This window comes from Amphiura filiformis, chromosome 6, assembly GCF_039555335.1.
Source record: "Amphiura filiformis chromosome 6, Afil_fr2py, whole genome shotgun sequence".
Lineage (NCBI taxonomy): Eukaryota > Metazoa > Echinodermata > Ophiuroidea > Amphilepidida > Amphiuridae > Amphiura > Amphiura filiformis.
In genome coordinates this window covers 57,178,003-57,202,745 of record NC_092633.1, presented here as the reverse complement: position 1 = coordinate 57,202,745, position 24,743 = coordinate 57,178,003, and the positions used below count along the sequence as shown (strand labels likewise).

The 24,743-nt window shown below is 35.5% G+C and overlaps 1 protein-coding gene across 1 annotated transcript in view; it reads right to left on the bottom strand.

Annotated features, from left to right (window-relative positions):
• Positions 1-24,743, bottom strand: part of LOC140154650 (uncharacterized) — a 138,969-nt gene that overhangs the window by 64,012 nt on the left and 50,214 nt on the right. The window contains 10 exon segments of the mRNA XM_072177217.1: positions 740-909; positions 3,820-4,236; positions 5,910-6,206; positions 8,057-8,182; positions 10,188-10,454; positions 12,418-12,636; positions 15,988-16,212; positions 16,949-17,242; positions 19,680-19,980; positions 23,323-23,474. Coding sequence (XP_072033318.1) covers positions 740-909; positions 3,820-4,236; positions 5,910-6,206; positions 8,057-8,182; positions 10,188-10,454; positions 12,418-12,636; positions 15,988-16,212; positions 16,949-17,242; positions 19,680-19,980; positions 23,323-23,474 — 2,468 coding nt within the window.

The window sequence follows — 24,743 nt, the reverse complement described above, 5'->3', positions numbered from 1 at the left end:
ATGACTTTTCACCTGATACCAAAATCTGCATTTTGATGGGGTAAAGTGGGTGATAAGGCTGTCAATTCAGAGAAAACAAGTATAATATACAAATATTGACTGCTATGAGGGGCATGGTTAAGATTATAGGCCCAAGGTGATCTCAAAACCATGCTATGACCCAAGGTGCAACCGAGGGTCATAGCATGGGGGTGGGAGGATAAACAAATTAAACACAAGCTATATTCAAATTGAAAAAAAAAACACCTGGAAGCATAATGATGGTCACTGGAAAAAATGAAATTGCACTAAAACACACTTTAATTATTTGTTTAAAAGGTCTCCTGGAACACTCGGAGGGTCTTGATTTTTTCCCCTATTTTTTAGGGTCATGACAGAACTATACACAGCTGGCAGAAACCAAATGGAGATCTTCTCAAAGGTAGTTGTCTTTGTAGCAAAATCTCTTCATATCCAGCTGTGGAGGGAATCCAGCTCAAGATGTGCTAGAGAGTTGGAGTAAGACATGTACTCCCTGCCTAGGATGTGCTTACAAACACACTTCTGGATGTTCTCCATCTGGTTCACCTGACTCTGAGTAAGGCCAGCATCCCAAAAAGGGGCAGCATATTCCAATACTGGTCTCATGTATCCCTTATACACTGTGATCGAGTAACTCACAAGGGCTGAACCCTGCTTCTTTTAATTTGTGCATCATAAAAATTACAAAAATTACAAAGCAAACACAAAAATAACTCACATTTTCATCCCGTAGCTCTCCAGTAATGGTCCACAAGTTGATTCCTTGAATACCAGCATAATCCGGGTCTGATGTTACACGAAGGTCAGTAGTGATTTCACTTTCACCCTTTCGTTCTGTTACACTAGTGGGCGATGTATCAATAAACTGAATGCTATTAATTTTCACTCCTGAAAATTATGCACAAAAATATTATTTATAACGATAATAAAAACAAGAAGAAGAACGTTAAAGGGGATGTACTTGTACAATGTACATTCCAATCTTGTCTGCAGGTCATGTTGCTATTGGGTGGAAAATTCACAAACCAATTATTTACAATTCGTCGGCTGTATTCCATAGTGGCGTATAGTGATTTTTGGTCATTTTTTTGAAAATTGGCACATATGTTTTTAATGATGTTCTCTTTCATTTTTTCTAAGTCTCATCAGTCATAATTAGCTAATTAATTAGTAATTAATTAATTAAATGTGGCGTATAGTTACAAAGTGACATTTTTTGTATTCCATAGTGGCGTATCGACCATACGCCACTTTTTATACACATTTTATAATTATGAAATATCGGCAAAATGAAAAACATCGTATGTCATAGTGGCGTGCGCGTGTCGGACCTATACGCCACTATGGAATATGAACGACAAAAGTAACGCCATAGGGATTACACGGCGACCGAGGTGGCGTCGGTTAGGGTATTGCGTTTTGTTCGTTTTCCATAGTGACGTATAGTTTTATTGTCAGTTTGCCAGCAATAGTATGTATTTATTTCTTTTGAAAAATATATAACAATAAAATCTATTTAGTTTACTACAGAAATTTCACATCATTTACAAAATATAAAGAATGTCTGATGTACACAACTCGATTTTAAATTGGCATTTCTTCAAACCCGATTTTCTCGAAAAGTTGTTTATTCAAGGCGCCCACTATATACGCCACTATGGAATACGGACGACAATTACAACCAGAAGGGTACTCAAGTTTGGTTTGAGTAGGGGGTTTGAAAGTGGACCCATCCATATTCAAATTTTTCAAGAAATTGGGACAAATCGTTATACCAAAAGTAAAAATATTTGGCCAAATTTAATGCAAAGTGACAAAAAGTTTAGACAAATTTTAACAATTTTGCCTACAGTTAGACAAAATTGAGCTGTTTTGGGGGAAAAACGTTAAAATTTGCATTTTATTGCAATTTTCAAAAAATTCACAATTATTTGATATCATCAGGATATGCCTCGTATTCAGAATGTAATTTGGTGTGTCAGATGTGCTCTCAGGTCCCAGAACAAATAATGTGCAAAGATGAGTGACCATGACCTAGCTCCAGAAAGTGCCTTGAAATCACAAGAGGGTGTGAATATGCCGACTTAATCTATGATAATTTATCCACATCAAAGCATTGTTGTCTAGTTTTAACTGTAGCAGTTTTCAAAGTAAAACCCATGACCAAAATTTAATTGACACCTTCTGTGGCCTGGTTAAGATTCAAAAATAGTAAACAATAAAGTATTATGTTTCAGCTTTTCAAGAAATTACACAAAACACCAATTGATTAACTTTTTATTTAATTATCATTATCATATTTTTTTTCTCATGTTGTCCTGGGCAAGTTGTCAAATTGATATTTTAATAGGTTGACTTTTTGTGCAATGATAAGTGTGGGAGTGCATCAGTGGATGTTGGTGGGTGTGTAAGGGTATGGGAGTGAGTGTGTGGGGTGCATGTTTGTGTGAGATATGGTTTTAGGTTAAGTGCGGTTGAGTATGAGATAACTATATGTAACTATATAAAATTGATTGTACTTATAATATTATTTCATTGAGTATATATCGTTAATAATCAATAATGATCTTTTTATGTATTTTATGTTTATTTGTCTATGAATTTGATTATAAGTCACCGAGTAATTCAACATTTTGGTTGCTATTTGGTCTCATTATATGTGCCATTCACAGAGCTTTATTTTGCTGAAAACCCCATCACAATTAGACTTATGGTTCCAGAGATATGACCATTTAAGTGTTGCACAGAACAATAAAATACAAATGAAGTTGAATACTATTATTGATTATATCTCAAAATCATTATTTCCGACATCCGAATCATTTTGCTTGATCGCATCACATTTTGCTTGATCGCATCACATTTGTAAAATGACCTCAAGTGACCCCTAGACGACATTTCACTTTACACCATGTTGACATCACAAGGTCATTGAGTCCAAGTCCCATTGAAATCTATCAAAGCATGTAGTAGAAATCAACAAAAGAAGCATGAGCATACCCAGCATTTTTGGTCAGGGGGGCAAAATAAAAATTTGGGGGGCACAGACGAAAAAAATTATAATTGCATCATACAATACATAGAGACTGTATGTCTTTGAGCTTCAAAAAAGGCTTCATTGGGACGATATGTGTGCAAAAATTTGGTATTTTACACTATTTTCGCCCATAATCCGGATGGAAATGGCTTTATCTTTACAATGTGTGTGCGTAGCGCACAAAAAATTTGTAATTTACACTATTTTGGCCCATGATCGAGCTGAATTTTGGTAGAAAAGGGGCTCCTTGGCCCTTTTCTTTTCCTTTGCCCTCGATCCTGATTAATTTTCTCTTTCATTTTTTGTCAGAGGGGCACTTTTTTCTTTCATTTTTTGTCAGCCCCCCTCCCCGCTGGCTACGCTATTGAAAAGAAGCCAAGGGTTAACATTTTTTGGCCATGGGGTAAGCATATTGTGAGCACATACAAACACACCCCCACCCCCACATACATAAATACACAGGAACTCATTCTACAGGCCTGGGTACACACAAGTACAGCAAAGTAAATGCAGGAAAACACCAATTAAGGACAGGTACAGACAAAAAGGTGAAAAAACAACTGACCTCTCAAGCAGACATGCTACCCTTTAACAGAAACAAACAAGAAAATATGAAACCAAATAAAAAAAGAAATATGTAGGTAGCAAGAATTTGACTATTTATATAGTAAAAGAAGCTTAATCTCTGTTGAAATGTTTATATGCAAAATTTCAACATTTTCTATAAAATTAGACAAAATAACTAAATATGATTTACATACCTTTGCATTTAACCTCTTCGCATAAACGGAAGGGGTCAGGATTTGTTGTAACGCTGAAAATAGGAACAGAATCGTCATATCTTTGTAATTGTACACATAGATATAGCGTATCGGTTGGACATATGAAATCATCCAAGTTCAATTGTGCAGTCACATCGTTAATGGAAAACTCCCCTCCTGCAGTCAAGGATGCCTCAAAAATGGTCTCATTTTCACCAAAACGGTTCAGACCTTCGCCTTCGGGATCAACACTAGCGTAGGTCGTCACTAGCCATAGATCTGAGCCAGGAGTGACGCTAGCACTGCCAGCAGCAGTGTTGGCAGAAAAATCAAACACGACCCAGTTTCTAGTTTTATGCTCAACTAGACAGGTCTCTGGATCAACAAGTGTGTAATCTATAGAAGTGAATTCAACACCTGTAATATAAACAAAAAACATCAAATTTATACATTAGCCAATCTTGTGTGTGATTCCTAATGCTGTACCTGCAGTCAATGGAATAACCCTGTCATGTTAAGCAGTCAAGTTAGCTTAATCGATAAGGCGTTAGACTATGGTGCGAGAGGTTGTGGGTTCACAACCTGGTGGTGCCTAGTACGATCTCATGGACAAATTGAGTTAGCTTGAACTTCCCCTGGACAAGGAACTTACTGCTAATTGTCTCTTTGTAACCCGTACAAAACTCGGGGAGCTATCCTGGTTGCGAAGGTTAATTGAGGAATGTCTAGGGTGTGCGCTCTTGTAGCAGCAAAGTCCCTGAATTGTTGCTAATAAATGGTTTATGGAACGATGTGGGGCCGTAGTGGTCAGCGACAACCTGTAAAGTGTGCTGAGGCTTGTGGATCAACGTCTGGGCGTTATGCCTGTGCGTAGTGCACTATAAATCACTGCACTTCTTTTTTTTTTTCATGCTGAGATTATGGACTTAATTAATTTACAGCTACACTTTGTTCAAAGTATAAGTGCTATAAAAAATTTGTTATTGCTACTTCAATGTAGTTCCAACAAATAACACTCCTATTTACAGAAGTGTGCACCAGTCATGCATAATGCACTTAGCATTGGGACTGCACCCATCTGAATGTATGCCATTCTGTATCAATGTTACGAGAAATGATACAAAATTATAAAACCTGTGCTATACAGGGTAATGGATGCTTTGCATACATGTTTAAGGTTATTGTACAATCAGCACTTTCATATCACAGCATGCATGATCTTACCAGGTAAGGTCTGCTACACTATTTTTATTCTTCATTATTTAATCTATTTCCATTTTACTTCTAATCATGCTTCACTTCTGACACAAATTAAAAATAAGGCGCCCGGTTTTACCGCCGCGTTCAGCAATTCATCATCATGACACTTGTAAACAAACTGTGCCCGAGTTTGAGTCAGACGCAAACTGGTCTTTTTAATTCTGCCTTCAATTGAATACCTAAGTGGAAGAAGGCCCCAACTCCATCAAAACTGTTTTTGAGATATTAAGAAAAAACTTAATATTTGGAAAAGTTTTATAGACAGAATGTTTTCATCTTCAGGGGATCTTTAATACATGGGCATACAGTATTACATACATTCAAAAAATCATATATGATGTTTCCATGGCAACGGTACAGGTCTTAATACGAGCTGGAGTTGGGCCCTTCTCCCACTAATATACTGCAAGAGCCATTTCCATAAGCAGATGTGTTATAAATAGCTACATAAATTTGGAAATTATCCATTAATTGCACAAGTAAAAGCATGTAATATGTTAGCAAGAAAGTTTATTGTAGTGAAAAGCAGATTTCATGGATGAACAAAATTCCTCTTTAACCCAATATTTGTGGAAGAAGGGCCTAACTCCATGGAGTTGGACCTTTCTTCCATGAAAACCATGATTAAGTGTATGTGGAAGACTATTTAGAGAGTGGATTTCACAACATGGAAGACAGTCTGCTGGCAATAAATGCTCAGTCTAACTCATTTTTGTAAAAAATTGGAGTTTGGCCCTTCTTCCACTTAGGTATTCAATTATAAGATGAGGTTGATATTTCACTTTATAACCCATGACCTCTGACCTTTCACTTCATGACCTCTGACTTACCTTTACATCCCATTGGTTGACACACAATAGCGTTAGTAGTATCTATAGTACAGTCAGGTAGAGCATCTTCTCTTTCTTCTAGTTTTGCACATATGTACAGGGCAGCTGGGCATATTTTATTATACATGTCCAGTATGGCGTCTTTGTTGGTAAACTCTATTGAATTCCCAAAACTCACTGCATCTCTTCTTTCAATTTCAACTAAATCGACCTCTGTTTCTGCGATTCTATCACCTGCACCAGTTTCGTGTTGAGTCAAGAAGACCACAAGACGCCACAGGTCTGTAGGGTAGTTAACTAATATCAAACATACAAACAAAGACGTCAAACAAAGGCATTGCATTTCTGTAGGAACATACCTCAGCAACATAAATTCTCAATTAAGTAAAAAAATTGATTTTCCAAATGAAGCATTATCACTAGTTAATCAAATACAGTATTGATTGGTTCAGTAGTTATCTTTCAAACAGAACCCAAGCTACATCTGTTAATGGTTCTCTTTCTGATTTTGAACTTATTAGTTACGGAGTGCCTCAAGGTTCAATACTTGGACCTCTCCTTTTTATTGTTTTCATTAATGATTTACCAAACTGTCTTAAATTTACTAAGATCAGCATGTATGCTGATGATACTATTATTTACTGTGCTGGCAAAAACCCAGCTGATATTGTACATAACCTTAATAATGACCTTTCTTCAATGAAACAATGGCTTGACAAAAATAAGCTAAGTTTGAATGTAAATAAGACTAAATTTATTATGCTTGGAACACCACAAAGATTGGCTAAAATTAATGATGATGTTTTGAATGTTCATATTAATGGTGATATTATTGAAAGAGTTTTCTCTTGCACCCATTTGGGTATAATAATTGATAGTAATTTAAATTGGCATGATCATATTGATTATTTGTTGAAGAAGTCTGCCAGGAGTATTTCTATGATCAGGAGGGCTAAGTCATTAGTTCCCATGAGTGCTCTCAAGCTTATATACAACTCTATTGTTGCACCACATTTCAATTATTGTAATATAATATGGGGTAATTGTACCAAAACAGATTCAATTAAGTTGCAACGAATGCAGGCAAGAGCTGCTAGATATATTTGCAATGTTCCTTGGGACACATCAGGGTCTGAAGTTCTTAATCAACTCAGCTGGTTGACACTTGCTGAAATAAGAAACATCCATTTGGCAGAGTTCATGTTCAGGGTTACAAACAACATACTTCCTGATAATATTTGCATGTTATTTGAGAAAAAAGAATATAATTATAATCTCAGGCGTAATCCAAATAATGTTGATGTTCCTTTTCCTTCAAATAACTTTAAGAAACGCAGTCTTTCATACAGGGGTGCTCATCTATGGAACGATCTCTCAGCTGAAGCACAGTTGTGTGATAGACCTGCTGCGTTCAGGAGATTGCTTTACTGTAATTATGAATTGAACTTTGCCTAATTAAATGTTTGCTTTTGGTTATTACTTTGTCAATTGTACTTGCTTTGTATGCTTAATTTATATCACTTTGTCATATATAGTTTTTATACTTGTTTTGTATTTCCATTTACTTTTAATATCCTTGATTAATGATGTAATGTAACATGTAAATTTATATAGCAACACGGCCCCGGGGAAGACCAGCTCAAGGGCTGATCTGGGCTTTTCCGTGTATAAATAAAATTGAAATTGAAATTGAAAATGCATGGTTAAAGGTCATTATCTCTGAAAAAGATGGTTCGTGGTGATAATTAATGTCTACAATTGACCTCAGATACAAAATCGGGGGGGGGGGGGGTGCATCCCCAAATTTGCAAAATTATAAAAAGATTAGGTTTTTATGCTTTTTTGGTCAAAAAAGGTCCACATTTTGGGAAGAAAGTCCACTTTTCACAAAATCGTCCTCCCCTTAGATAAAAAAGGGGTTTTTTTTTCCTCCTTTCTGCACCCCCTAAAAAATCCTGCATACAGGGCTGAATGCGACCTACTGCAGACCTCCGTGAACCAAAGATGATGCTCATTTGCAGGTAGGTCCACAGTTTAAATGCAGCAATTATGTTCATCCTCGTTGGCAGGCAAACACCACCAATGCACAGAGACACCCCACACACACACCCCCACACCAATAGCCCAGAATACATGCATACACGTACATGGTACACTAGCACCGTTATCAATGACGGGAAATTCCACATCTATTTGTATTTCATTATTTGCTGTCACTTCCAGTATGGGACCACCGCTGACATCAAAATTAATTCCTGGCACAAAGATGACACCTGCAGGGTTGAAAGAATTCGACAAAAAACCAACAACAACATTAAACACAATTGAAGGCACAGACCGTTTCTATGATCTATGGTGAAGGTGCACTGCTTTAGTCTGCTTACAACTAAAACTGTTTTTATACAGAGATATATTTGTTAAAATTATCTACCTGCAAACTCAGCACTAAGATATTTTGATGTCTGTATTCTTTACAGCCTCAATGGCCAATCATTTTAAATCAGTTGGTTCATTTTTTTGAAACCTTATTATTTGGCATATGTGACCCATCACATCGAAACACGGCAGTTGTCATCAGAAATGAACTTGTAGATTTCTTTACTAAGAAAGAGGACTGTTTTTAAGCTTTAAAATGACACCTCTTCCATTAATATCGCATGTAAAATGGCGATTTTATGTGACAAATACAGTTCAAATTTCTTATTATTTTCTTTATTTTTCGGGGCACATTTTCTTTATTATCTTTAAATGTGGGTTTCTGACAAATGCCGTGGTTCGATGTGATGGGTCACATATTTGTAATAGTTGCATATGACAGCATTCAAGCTTTGACTTACATTTTGTGGACAGAATGGTGAAAACATAAAGTGAAAGATATCCTACTTAAAGGAACATTTTCTAGGGTGAAATTTTGTGTAGAAACTGAATCTGACATAAAAAATGCATAATTATCAACTTGAAAATTTTCCCCATAGCACTGTACAGGCATATTTCTGCCCGAAATCCTCAAATATCATGAAAATTTGCTCTAAAAAAATAAGTCCTTCAAAATGGGGATACTTAGGGCTAAATAAACATAAACTTGCTCTAGAGGGAGGTATTGGCAAGAGCAAGTTTGTGTTTGTTTAGCCTTAAACCTCCCAGTTTTGAAGGACTTATTTTTTTTAGAGAATCCATTAATTTTTTCACGCCCTCAAAATTCTTAGGGGTGGGGGTAGCATATTGCAAGTTATTTTCTTTTCTGTAAATGAAGCTTACTTATTTATTATATTACCATTTAGCTATTGAAATACTGAGCAAAAAGACACTTAAAGCATCCCTATAGCTCATACGAATGAGGAGATATGGCCTTTTCAAATAGAAAATGAGGAAATATCGTACTTTTTTCCAAATCAATTGTCACCCGAACACTCAAGTTTCTACTGCTGCTACGGAAATAAAGAAAGATGTTGATCCCATTCAATGCTTTTAATATCACAATTGTACCCTTGTTACACAATTAGTATAGAAAATTAGGCTCTATTTAATAGTGTTCATGTTCATACACTCACAGGAAATCTGCAAGTCAATTTTTTGTCACCCCAAAGCGGCTATTTTCGGTCAAAATCAGACATAAAATTGAATTTTTCTTGAAATCTATAAAAGATAGGGAGTTTTAAGTGCCAAAATCTGAAACTACATGATATTTTACCCTTGGAAACATATAAACAATCAAGAATTTTTATTGTTTTCACCCCTAAATAATTTTTTTACACTTTTGTCCGCCAAACGTAAGTCAAAGCTTGAACACTGTCATATGACCTTACACTTAGTTGGAATCAGCTACATTTGTTGTGCTTGTAGGACAAGAGTACAATTTTAATGTCTTAATTAAAAGGCGGATCAATGTGGAGCATGACCTACCAGTGTTGAATCAAATATTGAAAAAAATAAAGCTGACACACAAGAGGAATGGTATTGTTCTGTAAAGGAGATCCCAAAGCTTAATATAAGGGTGTAATTTCACAGATTCATATGTAATCACAATTAACAATCGTCAATTAATTAATTTGATAAATAATAAGGATCGACCAAGCATCGATGGGCGATTGAAAGATCAAACTAATTTGGTTCTATTGCCTAAATGAGGGCAACTAAAAATCTATTATAGCACTTTGGGCCCTTTTTGTTGAGAGAGGTATCCCAATGCAGGTAGCATGCTTGGCTTTGTTCGAATCTGTGGGTTTCCTATCTACACTATACGCGTAATATCTATGCTTTATTGAGGTGAAATCTTACCTTGACAATCAATCTCAATGCATGTTGTGAATTGCTCAGGAGACAGACTGAAATCCACCGAAGCTGTGGCACTTTTAGAGACACGCACACACAGGAACAAATGGGGATTGGCTGTGTCTCCAGCATTACATGCATGATTACTTAGGTCAAATTGGGGATCAATTGCTTGGCCATTGTCCAAGAGAAGCCCTGTGGTTCTATCTGCTACATCAGGGTCACCAAACCCTACTACTGCACCGTTGAGGTGATCAAAATCTCCCAGACCATCTGTCCAAGAAGAAAGCACAAATATCTTTATTAAGAATACAAAATACAATGGTTGCAAAGCCTATTATAGTCCATTTGATTTTCTCTAAAGTAGTATCTACATGTGATACACACATGATTAAAGGCAGTACATCTGTAGCGTATGAAGTGACTGCGCCCTACAGAGGAACCACCCTTGATCGCGCCTGTATCACACATAGACGCTATCTCAAGGCAGACAAATGAACTATAGCGAAAGATGTAAAAATTACTCTCAAAGTATTTAAAATATTGGATTTTTTTACACCTCATGTACATTTAACATTAATAACAAGAAATATTATTTGAAATGAAGGAATAAGCATAAGTCAGCCATTTTGTTTTTATTGAGATACATTTTGCCTTATGTACCAATTATTATGAATATTATAATCACAACTGATATTCCTTAGAATAACTAAACTGGCCTCAAAAAGAAACTTATAATTTTTCACAAGGTCATATCTTAAAATCCTCTCCATAAAAATGAACAAAAATTGCACACAGAATTACTTCAATACTCTACTCTAAACACATGTCAGTAACCAAGCAGTTGTCCAACTGACACAAAATGCACTGACATGGAACACCTTCCTGGACCAAAATTCACAGCCCAACAGATTTCTTTTGTTGGGTTCCAATTATTTGGAGATAAGGGCCAAAAACATTTTTTTTTTAGTTTATGCATTTTAATTTTGGAAAAGACATGTTTCTTTCTTATAACCAACCAACCATTTAATTAAAGTAACACAAAAAAGTGAAAATTAGAGCAAACTTTCGACATATACTCAAGATTTTGAATGCTTAGACTTGTTCCAAGTCTTTGACTTTTGTGACTTGATTGTCAGAAAATATGCCGAAAATGCAGGTTTTTGGCTCTTTTTCAAGAAATGAGCAAAATTGTGAACTTTTTCTTTTATTTCCAGTTAGGACTAAATGAATGATTAGGATTGAGCTATGTTTCATTTGGCAGAACTTGATAATATTTTTTTAAACCCAAAAGATTAGTGCTGTATTTTTCTGGAATGGGAAGTACACTTTAATATTTGCTGCAAATTAGACACCATATTTTGTGAGTTTTTTTTTGCCGTTTTGGATTATTTTGGATACCTTAATCAAGAAACTTGCTTTTCTTACCTGACCATGAAAAGAGACAATTCTCATTTCTTTTTTGTATGTAGCTGATATACAATATACATATGCCAATATACAAGTGTCCCCACTCACCCCTGGACATATCCCCTCAACTAATGTACACCACACCACTTACACACACACCCCCACATACATTTATTTGCAGCCAAACAGGGACTTTAGCTGTCCTGGACCGTGGTAGAACACAGACATGTTTTTTTCTGATTTTGAACCCCTATAATCGAGGACATTTTGAGCTATACACATGATTTACACACGTTTTACGCAAAATATTCAATTTATAATGATATTAAACCCATCAACCAGGGACCATTATAGGGGATGCATTCTGAAATGTTTTTGAGGTGTGTATTGCACATACTAGGAAACCAGGGATGGTCTCAAGCTCGACGAACATCCCTGATTGGAATGTAATGTTTCATTAGCACATCTATGTTTAAGGGCAATTAAATACATATACACCCCGACATATACACACACATCCCACCCCTACACCTGTCAGCAACCACTGACATTGTGTATTGCTATCAAACAGGGTATGTCTGAATCATTGTTAAATCCACAAATTGTCAAAATTGATGACCTAAATGGCAAATTTTTTGTGTGTGTATGTATACGATACAAAGTATGAAATACGCCTACCAGCCGAGGTTGATATATTTAATGCAAAATAGTGAACATATCTCTAAAATGCATTTGGCATGCAATTGCAACCCTGCAAACCTCCACAGGTGCTCATCAACATGCACACACATATACTTGCACACATAAGAAAGTGAAATTTATGCACCATTGTTTGCTACGATAACTTCATCATTTCCTTGATCATCTCTTGCAATAAAGAACCGCAAATCCCAGAAGTCAGTTCCCGGGGCGAATGTTGCGGTTTCTTCATTGAACACCAAGTTTACATCAACTAAAAGGTTGTTAACTGCATCATTCTGTTTCTCTGTGACAAACTGCCTTCCCCCTGCATTCAATGATAGCTGGACTTGATCAAGAATAACACCTGTGAAAATGAGAAAACATAAATGATTATATCCATGAGTGAAATGTACATATAATTGGTGACAAATTAACATAAGGGAACAATCCAAAATATCCTTGAATAAATGTAACTAGAAAATAAGATCTTAAATCAAAATTAAGTTTTATACAAAGTCTTTAAAGAATTTTTTTTAAACCCGCATTCCGCATTCATTTTTGAAACTGCCATGGGCTTTGAGACATACATTATTTTTTTTAGCCTTATCAATATTAGAATGCTGTGTCATTGAATAAGCGATGTATGCAAATTTACTTGCAGCCATACCCCCTGTTCATTATATTCATGAACAAAGACATATCAATCGTTTATTTACGACATTGAAAGGAATTGCAAAGGAAACAAGCCAAAAAATTGACAAAGCCTATGCATTTCTATATGGGAAAACAGATAAAAAAAGAAAGAAAACAAAGGTATGAATGTTATTCCAGGTTTATGTAAAAAAATACTTAACACCACAGTTATCCAAGAGTTTACAGGTGATGAAAGGATTATCAAAAAATACTTAACGCGGCTGTGTACTCTAGACATTGTTTCTTTCGCGAAATTTAGCTTTTTTGAAATGCATTTACTTTGTTATGTTTTTTATAAATACAAGGAAAGAAAATCCAGATTTGTTAACTCCAACTGCTCTATTTTATGGATTTTATTTCACTATTTCACTGTTTCCGCAATTTAAAAGGAAAGAAAATCTTTGTTGTACCATCGGGGTACACGCGCGCAACAGCGCATCGCGTTTTGTAGTCGTGCAATTTGTTAACGCACAGATACGCTACACATACGCAACGCTTATATGCATGCGCGCCGCATCTTATGGAAGCACCACGGAAGCACTGATTTCATAAAAACCTAGCGGTCAAATGGCTCCGCTTTTAGATGATAAAATGTGAATTTTTCAAGTTCTTTCCCGGATTTAAACATCAAGATATGAATAGATTTCGCCAAACTTCTCAAGGGGCTGTGGATTTACCCGATGTCCACGTAATGTAAGGTAGAAAAACGAGAACTGCCGCATTCTCCTGTGAGCTTTGATCAAAGTGCAAAATGTGACCACTTTAAACTTCAACGGCCTTTATTTCAATGTTCATTTTCTCGGTAAAATGACGATTTAGGTACACGATAACTCAATAAATACAGCATCTATAGGTAAGCAATTATGCTCATCATAAAAAGCATGATCGACTTAAGAAACGGTTTTCTCATTTTTTTATATTTTGGTCTATTTCCGATTTTAGGCATCATTTTGTGCAAATAGGCGTTTGTGAATTTTAAAAGTTCATTTTGACGTCTTATATGGTCAATATCTCAAAAAATAAGGCCAATAGCAAAAAACTAAAAAATAACTTTTTGGAATGGTGTCTCAAGATTAAGAAAAAAATAAAACGAACATTTTTGGAAAGAGTGTTTTTTTGTTATGATGTACCGAACAAAAATTGCCAAAAACTCACTTTTTTGTGATTTTCTTCATAATTGTTGTTTTTACACCAAATCTGTATTTATATTAAGATTCATTGATGTATTGCCTTTATAAAAATGTATACTTTTATATGTCTTGCGTGAATAATTACAAAGTTATGGCACTTTTACTACATGCATGTCTGAGAGTACACAGCCACCTTAACACCACAGTTATCCAAGAGTTTACAGGTGATGAAAGGATTATCAAAAAAAGCTTACCACCAGTTATCCAAGAGTTTACAGGTTATGAAAGGATTATCAAAAATGCTTACCACCACAGTTATCCAAGAGTTTACAGGTGATGAAAGGATTATCAAAAAATGCTTACTACCACAGTTATCCAAGAGTTTACAGGTGATGAGAAAATGCTTATCACCACAGTTATCCAAGAGTTTACAGGTAATGAAAGGATTATCAAAAAAGCTTACCACCACAGTTATCCAAGAGTTTACAGGTGATGAAAGGATTATCAAAAATGCTTACCACCAGTTATCCAAGAGTTTACAGGTTATGAAAGGATTATCAAAAATGCTTACCACCACAGTTATCCAAGAGTTTACAGGTGATGAAAGGATTATCAAAAAATGCTTACTACCACAGTTATCCAAGAGTTTACAGGTGATGAGAAAATGCTTATCACCACAGTTATCCAAGAGTTTACAGGTAATGAAAGGATCATCAAAAATGCTTACCACCACAATTATCCAAGAGTTTACAGGTGATGAAAGGATTATCAAAAAATGCTTACCACCACAGTTATCCAAGAGTTTACAGGTTATGAAAGGATTATCAAAAATGCTTACCACCACAATTATCCAAGAGTTTACAGGTGATGAAAGGATTATCAAAAAATGCTTACCACCACAGTTATCCAAGAGTTTACAGGTTATGAAAGGATTATCAAAAATGCTTACCACCACAGTTATCCAAGAGTTTACAGGTGATGAAAGGATTATCAAAAAATGCTTACTACCACAGTTATCCAAGAGTTTACAGGTGATGAAAGGATTATCAAAAAATGCTTACTACCACAGTTATCCAAGAGTTTACAGGTGATGAGAAAATGCTTATCACCACAGTTATCCAAGAGTTTACAGGTAATGAAAGGATTATCAAAAAATGCTTACTACCACAGTTATCCAAGAGTTTACAGGTGATGAGAAAATGCTTATCACCACAGTTATCCAAGAGTTTACAGGTAATGAAAGGATCATCAAAAATGCTTACCACCACAATTATCCAAGAGTTTACAGGTGATGAAAGGATTATCAAAAAATTATCCAAGAGTTTACAGGTTACAAAAATGCTTACCACCACAGTTATCCAAGAGTTTACAGGTGATGAAAGGATTATCAAAAATGCTTACTACCACAGTTATCCAAGAGTTTACAGGTGATGAAAGGATTATCAAAAAATGCTTACTACCACAGTTATCCAAGAGTTTACAGGTGATGAGAAAATGCTTATCACCACAGTTATCCAAGAGTTTACAGGTAATGAAAGGATTATCAAAAAATGCTTACTACCACAGTTATCCAAGAGTTTACAGGTGATGAAAGGATTATCAAAAAATGCTTACTACCACAGTTATCCAAGAGTTTACAGGTGATGAAAGGATTATCAAAAAATGCTTACTACCACAGTTATCCAAGAGTTTACAGGTGATGAAAGGATTATCAAAAATGCTTACCACCAGTTATCCAAGAGTTTACAGGTTATGAAAGGATTATCAAAAAAATGCTTACCACCACAGTTATCCAAGAGTTTACAGGTTATGAAAGGATTATCAAAAAATGCTTACCACCACAGTTATCCAAGAGTTTACAGGTTATGAAAGGATTATCAAAAAATGCTTACCACCACAGTTATCCAAGAGTTTACAGGTGATGAAAGGATCAGGTGTCAGGAGGAAATTTGTCATATCATTTGGGTCGACCAATTCCGTTCCAACTTTTGGGTCGTCTCCTTTCTCAAGTCTGACACAGAGGTATCGAATCATTTCACATGGGTAATCCAATGAGAATGGGTTGCCTGCTTCAGTCCAAACATTAAACTCCAAACTTTGACCTGGCACGGCCACATCTGTGTGTACAAAATGAAACATAACAATAAGTTCTTTGTTGTGTGACATGTTTATTTCTGATATCAGTATGTTGCTCCATTCATTTTTTCCAAACTTTTTTGAGCGTCAATTTTCTGTTCGATTCAAAACCCTTCACCATCCATAATGAACAAAAGCATTCATTTTCCCCTTCATTCTTTTTATGTTACATCTATAATAGACACACATTAAGAAGGCAAAAAAAAATTTATTCCTTGCCCTCCACCGAACGACCCAAAATTGGCCAAAATCAGGGTCGGCCCTTTTTATTTATTATCTTTTTAGTTTTTAGTTTATAATCTTAATGGTTTTTTATACTTTTTCTGTGTCCAAATTTTATTTCAAAGCTAAATTTGGCCAACAACATTTTTCTTGAGAAGAAAATCATTACTGTAAACTCATTATAACATTTATAACTATCCAATAAACTTGGCGTCTTATGTCTGTAGTATGCAGTCGTTTAATTGAATAAATTTCTATTATGTATCTTGCCTATTGAAGGTCTGATGTGAAGTATTGATGTATCTTTCCACATGACCAATGTTCATTGCCTACAGGCCTATACAGTAGTGAGTCATTAAAAAAACACATTTTTCCGACCGACCGACCCACCCACCCAACCCAAAAATCCGAATGGAGGGCAAGCAAACATTATTTTCTTGGCCTCTAAAAGCTAATAAACACTTTGCTTCAGCATTTTTTTAAAATTTACATTACCTGAATCTTCCCACTCTGCAGTACCTCCAATATTAACGGATATAGGCTCAACATTTCTCGATTCGGTAACTGTAGCTCCATCGTGATCAGGACTGAGATACACACTCAGCTTCCACAGATTTTCACCGATTACAGCACCGGCATTGGCATCGGTGTTAAATCTTAGATCCAGGTGGAAGATTCCGGTGCCTCCTTCAAGGATGTCTCCTGAAAGTACTGGGGTAGTGGCAGCGAGGCCGCCATCTGTTGGTCTTTCAGTAAGAATTTCACAACTTGCAGCCACTATCTCAACACCTACATAAGAGGAAACAAGCATAAATATGAGTCACTCATATACTCTAAAGTATCCCAGCTTGATCTGTGTTCATATTGGGTTATTCCAGTTGATATCTATACACCCCCTATATGGAAGACATGCGCCCGCGTAATGCGTACAGGTAACCAGTACAGTGTGGAATATATGAGGCTGTTCCACAATGAAGGGGCAGAAACATAAAATGATATGTCACTGATATATGATGCAGAGTTTACCAACATGAGTACTGAGTATGGTGGTATCTTTAGTAGATCTTGTCACATGACCTGTTTGTATAATACAGGATATCACATCAATATTAAGGAGCATTCCCTGTAAATTAAAAATTTGTAAAGATGCATACAAATCTGGTCATAGTGGTGTCTATTCTTCCATTATTTTTCCCCAAAGGAGAGGGAATAGTTTTACCCATTTGGGGAAGAATTTTGTGTTTCGAAAATAAGAAGGAAAAAAAGAGGAAAAAACCAAAACAGACAAAAAGGAAGCAGCTGAAATGAAACTACCATGTCCAGAAGAATTTAACATTCTAAGGCTGACTTTATAAATAATAAATTCAGCCCAGAAATATTTTACAGTTCTAAATCTGTCTTGCCTTTGAACCATTAGTCTTTCCCTTGATGCAATGGTTCGGTGTACAGACTGTACCATCTAGGGAAGAATTTGAGGTTTGTAGGGAAGACAGAATATAACAAACTAGTCATTTAAGGAGTAGATTGAAGTTACGCTAAATTATGATCCAACATTTTTGGGCCTTTTCTATTTGATTCAGAATGGGGAGGGATGTAGCCACATCATGGTAGCTTGGGGGAATAATCAATATTTTCTAAAAGGATAGACACCCCAGAATCTAGAATCTGTTTCTGTCAATGATAGGCAGCTGGAGGTTATATTAACTGTGAAAGACTTCAATGTTTACCAGCAGAGGTTATAAGGCCAAATTAAAAAAGGTTTGTCTCAAAGCTCTCCAACTCTGAAAAACTAATGCGAAATGTGTTTTTATTTTTCTATTTTTTTTTCCAAAGATTTTTTCAAATGCGAAAAAACCTCGAAGTCCTATTCTACTGCATGAAGTGTTGTATTGAACAATAAAGTGATGATGCTTTTATATTGTATTGAAGTGAAGTAATCTAAGAGCAGGGGTCTAAAATTGTCAAAACGGCATTTTGGTAATATTTTTTACACTTTTTCTGAAAAAGAAGATGAAAAAAAACAATTTTTTTTACTAATGCGGGTGAATAAACTAATGCACAGGAGCTTTGAGACAAACCTTTTTTTAATTTGGCCTAAGTGCTTTGCTATTATGCACTAACTACATGTACCTTCTTGTAGAGAAGGGACAACATGTATTTCAACTCTTTGTAGGAAGGGTACTCAGTATAAAAGTACAAATGACCATATTGGGATGTGCCACAAATATGGATCTCATTTTACGCCCTCTGTTATATTAACAATGACCACTTTTCTAGCTCAATTTTGGCATAAAAACAGATCTGTATGTTCCCAGCTCAAATCACAGTCAAAAAAATTATCATTGTCCACTCCTTGGCTTTATAGAACCGCTAATTTGCAACTGTTTGTATATTTAATTCTTGGACACAGATGCATTGTGTACATTGGGTTGCGTACTTATCATTCAATAGACATGAATAATGACATTTCATTGGTTATAGCCAAGTGATATACTTCTGTATTGTTCAGTATACATATGTATATACCGTACAATATATAGCCGTATTAATCAGCTCTTAATCAGCACCAGCAATCAGCGGGTCTGCATACTTGTGGAGTATTGTAACTGTGCTGATGTTGCATTCTAATGTACACATTCTGTCCAAGAATTAATTACAGAAACAGTAAAATGATTTTCAATCAGTGTCATATTCCACATCTCAATCATACCATTACTGATGGTCATTGTTTTCATCATGGACAAAGAAATTTTTTCAACAGTTGGGCCCATGTTATGGAACTCTCTTCCTAGCGAAATTCAATAAATTGTTTTTAAATGTAATCTTAAAACACACCTACTCAACGTGTACATATACTTTCTCTAGAATGTTTTTTTTCAGACCTACTGATTGTTGTTATCAATACTCCATATCAGAATCATTTCACATAGATAGAGAGAAAAAAGGAGAAAGACAGATACAGGGAGAGAGAGAGAGAGAAAGAAAGAGAGGAAGAGAGAAAGAAAGAAAGAAAGAAAGAAAGAAAGAAAGAAAGAAAGAAAGAAAGAAAGAAAGAAAGAAAGAAAGAAAGAAAGAAAGAAAGAAAGAAAGAAAGAAAGAAAGAAAGAAAGAAAGAGAAAGAAAGAAAGAAACCAAGCAAAAGGTAATTAATACCATGAAACAAATTTAATAAGTTTTAAGAAAATAATTGACTGACAGACTAACATTTGTCTTGTGAAAAACCTACCTCTACAGACTACCTCAATACAATCCAGGTTATCACTAATTCGTCGTGGTGTAGGGAAATCATAGAATGTATCCATACCATTTGCAGTACATGTACCAGGCCATGCAACATCTCCCTGAGTGTAACCAATTGGCTCGAGAGTTGGCGCTCTTGCTGATGGAGTCAATGCCGCAATTCCATCAGTCACAGTGTTTGCAGTGGAAGGATTTACTCCACATTGATCATGAGTAGCACCATGTCTAACCTCCACACACAAATGTGTGAATTCATGACACTGCACTTCACTCATATCCAATGTAACCTGATATTATCAAAGGCAGAAATTACAAGTTGTTACTAACTTGAAAATGACAAAGAGTTAGGATTACACATTTATTTTTGTACTTATTTTAAAGCTATATTGTAACATTTCCTGAAAAAATTAATTTGTATTTCTTTTCTGCACATTGCTAGCATTTACTGTCCATATGTCCCCTTTTAATTTTGTGGTGAACAATTGAGGTAAAGCATAGAAAATTGAAATTTAATTCCAGCCCCAATGTAGCCAATGTATGTCACTCCGTCGGTCATGCTGAAATTGGTCCTTTGATATGTTATGTCCATTCTGTACACCATGTATTTACAGTGTATGAGTGTAATGAACATCGATCGCCTGTATGCGTTTGACTAATATTTTGATTGTGTGAATAAAATGATGGGACACATCATTTTATTAAAAATCTCAGATTTTTGTCACAAATACAGCACCTAAAGGCATGATTAAGGTAAAAGTCAGAATTTGTACAAAACTTGGGGGTGTCCTCCTCAGCAAATGTTATGATATGGCTTTAAATGTTTATACATACAAAATACAGCTTATAAGACAGAGAATAACATTTTTTAAATACGACTTCAGTTTCGGTGTGCATTTGTTGGAAGAATTGTGTTAATAACATTTTAAATTAGTGAAAATATTTCATGATGTGAATAAGTTTTGAGCATCTCAAGTTTGAGTTGGAGGAAAAGAATGCATTCTGAAATAAAAGAACAACATCAACAACATAATGACTATGGTGGGAATTCCAATTGAATGAATGCAGCTTTCAATAGCGTGACGATTTTTTGCGTACACTGCACCATGTACGCCAGCATGTGCGACTGTGCGTGAGTAACGCGGAAGTGAATCCAACTATGCCAACACACTTGTGATTGGTTAGCATTGTATCCAAGGTTGTGCGTTTACATTGTAGTTTGAATTGAGTTTGAATTGGTTGGATTGAGTACCGCTGTTGAAAGCTGCTTTCATTCAATTGGAATTCCTAGTTATAGGGTTGTAAATCATGACCCGGGTCTATCATTAGATAGGCCTACATGATGTAATTTGATGCATTTTCATTCAAGTCTATTCCAATTTGGTAATAATATTGTGTTTTTAGTTGGAAGTTATGAGCTTAAAAGCTTATTGGTCTAATGTGTACATACATTATATTTAAAGGGTTTGGCTTGGAACTTGCTGAGAATTTTACCAGAGTACACACTACTTTTGTGCTGAAATGTCAGTAAGATCAGAGCATGTTTCTGCCAGGCAGTAATTTTTAACAAAACCCTACTTATTTCTTATTGAATAACTATCCAGGGAAATCAGTAGGAGCAACCTGGGAAAAATCTGCATTCATATGAATAACATTGTATATCACATAGCAAATATGAAACACTTTGAAGTTTGAGTAGCTTGTTTGGATCCTCCAGAGCATCACCAGGTAGTACTTAGTGTCAACTTGGTTACCATTATTGTTCGCCACAGACAGGTATGCAGGTAGATTTCTATGGTATTAGTATGGCAGCAGAAAATAATTTCCTTTCAGGGAATGTGAACTGCTTTTTGGAATATTTTCTGCAAACGTGGAGCGCGAGTATGAGCAGGTGATGGGGTCCAGGAGTCTGCCTTAGGGCCCGTGTTGAGGTCCAGTGGCAAAACCCCGGTGGGGTACAGGCCCGGGTGAAGTGCCAATGTACGCTCCTAGGTTTGATGCTTTCTATGGGCAAATATTAGCATTCTGAGGCACTATTATTTACATTTTTAAAGTCCTTAAAGCCATAGAGTCCATTTAGCTTTATAAATTATGATCTTTGTTACAGTGATTATTGAAATAATGAAATTGAATGAATTGAAAAAAAAATGACCAATGATTATTTTCATTTGTATGAAAAAAGCTGCAGAACACACAATCTTTCTTTGTTGCAGTTCACTTTCATTTACTTTCTTATCAAACATGATCCTATTTTTTCAGAATTTTGGGTGCAAATACAAACTTTTTTAGGCCATACAAAAACTAGTGTATGATCTAAGACCTGCTCCATAATGCTATCCCCTACCCCTTACTTTAGCAACTCAAATACCATTACTTCAACAACTCTTCCTATACCTTTGTACAGCAGCCAAGCGTTGTTAATCGGTGATGACTCCACAGTTCACAGCATATACGTGAATGCATGGTTACCTGTACGCATTACGCGGGAGCGTGTAAAATTTGTCATGCCTGGCAAGTAAACATTCTCTTATATTGGAGGTAGCAGCTAAATATTTAGCTTTATTCTTTAGTTTTATTGCTGATCAACAGAGAAATCACAGATCTTCTTGTAAGGTTGAGTGGCAAATGACAAACTGACATTCCAAATGAAAGAATCATGTTGAATTAGACGATCTTTAGCTTGTTTTCTTTATTGAAAGGGTTTCAATCATGTTTCACTGTTATTCATCATCGATTAACAACTCATGACCAACACGTCTGCGTGGTTTACTGAAGTAAACCACACGGACACATCATTGTTAATTTGTGATGAACAACGGTGAAACATGATTGAATCCCTAAATCAATAGGTAACTATATATACCATTCTTCAGCAACAAATAATGGTGACAAATTTAAAACTACTACATGGTGATGTTCTAGAGGGTCCAAAAAGTACCTAATGTGTTCAATATTGATGTCATCTGAATGCATACTTTTTCCTTTTTTTTCATACTGATTTCTCCATCTAGTTTTATACAGTAAGAAATAGTAAATAGTGAAAATCTACTGTCTGGGTGAAATATGCTCTAATCCAACAACCGAGTGAACAAGAATTAGTGCTATATTCCGAAAGCTCTCAGGTGAGCTAATTTCTACTTTGAGTACTGAGTAATAATTTAAATTTCTTCATCATGCCCTGATCATACTGATATTTCAGTACAATAGTAGTATGTACTCTAGTAAAATTCTATAAGAGTTCCACGTCGATCCGAGAAAAAGAGTGTTTTTTGGCAAACCCTAATAATATACATGTACATTTATTTTTTCAAACTTCTGACTTTCTGTAACTAAATACAGTATTATTGCCAAATTGTAACAAAATAAATGCACAAATTTACACCATAAAAAAACAAGGAACCTGTGTATCACCACCAAATATTGTAATTTTCAGCAAAACTTCAATCCAAAAATCACCAATATGACAGCACCATTGATTCCTTTAATTGAAGTGTGTCGGCAACCTCCTGGAAAGGGTTGGGCTCAACAGCGGACCCCGGAAGGGGACCCGGTAGTGTTCAAAGAGGCATTCCACACAAGAGAAAATACATGTGATAACAAAAGTGAAACTACAACATGTTACTCTGTCTTACCCCAACACTCTCTAATGTTGCTGTATCTCCTGCCTGTAATTCTAACTCTTCAAGTACAAGTGGATTATCAATTTCGATTGCTGCCGATGTTGGTGCTGCCCCAAATTCACTGTTAGCCAGGTATACATGCAAATCCCACAGATCATCTACATCTGTTAACAATAAGTACGGTAATAATAAAAATAACAATACAGGGAGGAGATCACCCTGTGTATTTTTTATCCTGATGTAATCCCTACCATGGCAAAAGGAAGTACTGACCAATTGTTTGAATTTTTTACTATTGAGATATAGGCCAAAAACATAAATTTGTTTGATTTTTTTAATATTGAAGAAAATACTATGATTATTTCACGGTTTAGTAAGTTTATTACTTGTAATTTATCAAATACTAACAACTTTCTTACAAGATGATAGACTATGCCATAGTCGAATTTTGTCAATCATACTTGTTTATCAATCAAATCTAACCACAAGTACTAAGCATGGTGGTACAATACGCTAGATGCGTCGTTCATCCACCAACTTTCGCACCAGCACAAAAGCACCGCATTCCATAGATAGTTGTGTACCATGTATAGTTGATGGTAATAGCATGTGCCCGGAGGATTTAAACAATAACGAGATCTGGCCGACCAATCACAAGCCAGATTCATTAAAAAGATACATTACATCATGACCAATTTTAGTTTGGCCAGAAATTGGCCTAACTCTTCATAGAGTCCAGTGTTAAAAATGGTAACCGCAAGTCAAAGTAAGTAGTCCACTTGGGAAGCTAACAAACAGAGGGAGTACGGTGACTGAAAAGATCAGATGTGAAAATCTATCAATTCCACACAAATTAATACAAATCAGAGTTTTATGCTTAAATGTAATAGCCAGAGTATGCAAAATGGGCAAGTGGACTACGGAGAAGTCTAACAAGATGATGGCTAGTTTGCCTAAAATGGCCAAAATAATAGGCAATTATTTGGTCATTGCTTCCTTTTGTCATGGTTTTTTCAGAGATTGTCCTATACTTTTTTATGTATAAAATTTCAGGAAGCAAGTATTCAATATAAGATTTTCAACTTTTTAGAGACATTAAACTAAGCTATAATTTTATTCAGGGGGAAGATACTTGTATATATAGGTGTAAGCAATAAGCAATAAAATGCATTTTTGAAAATAATAATGTGACCCGATCCAGTCTACTCAGACATAAGTCATATTTTATCAAAATTGAGTTATTAACAGGTTTATAGAAAGTTAAGAAGTTCCCTTTCTATCAGTCCACACCCCGTGTATATAGCTGATTGCAAAGTTAACACATTTTATAGGCTTAATGAACAAGGAGAGGCAAACTGAGAAAAAGGCTTTAAAGTTTTGTATTTATTTAAACTCTTTTACCGGTCTTTTTACCAGTTGTTTTCAAAAACTCA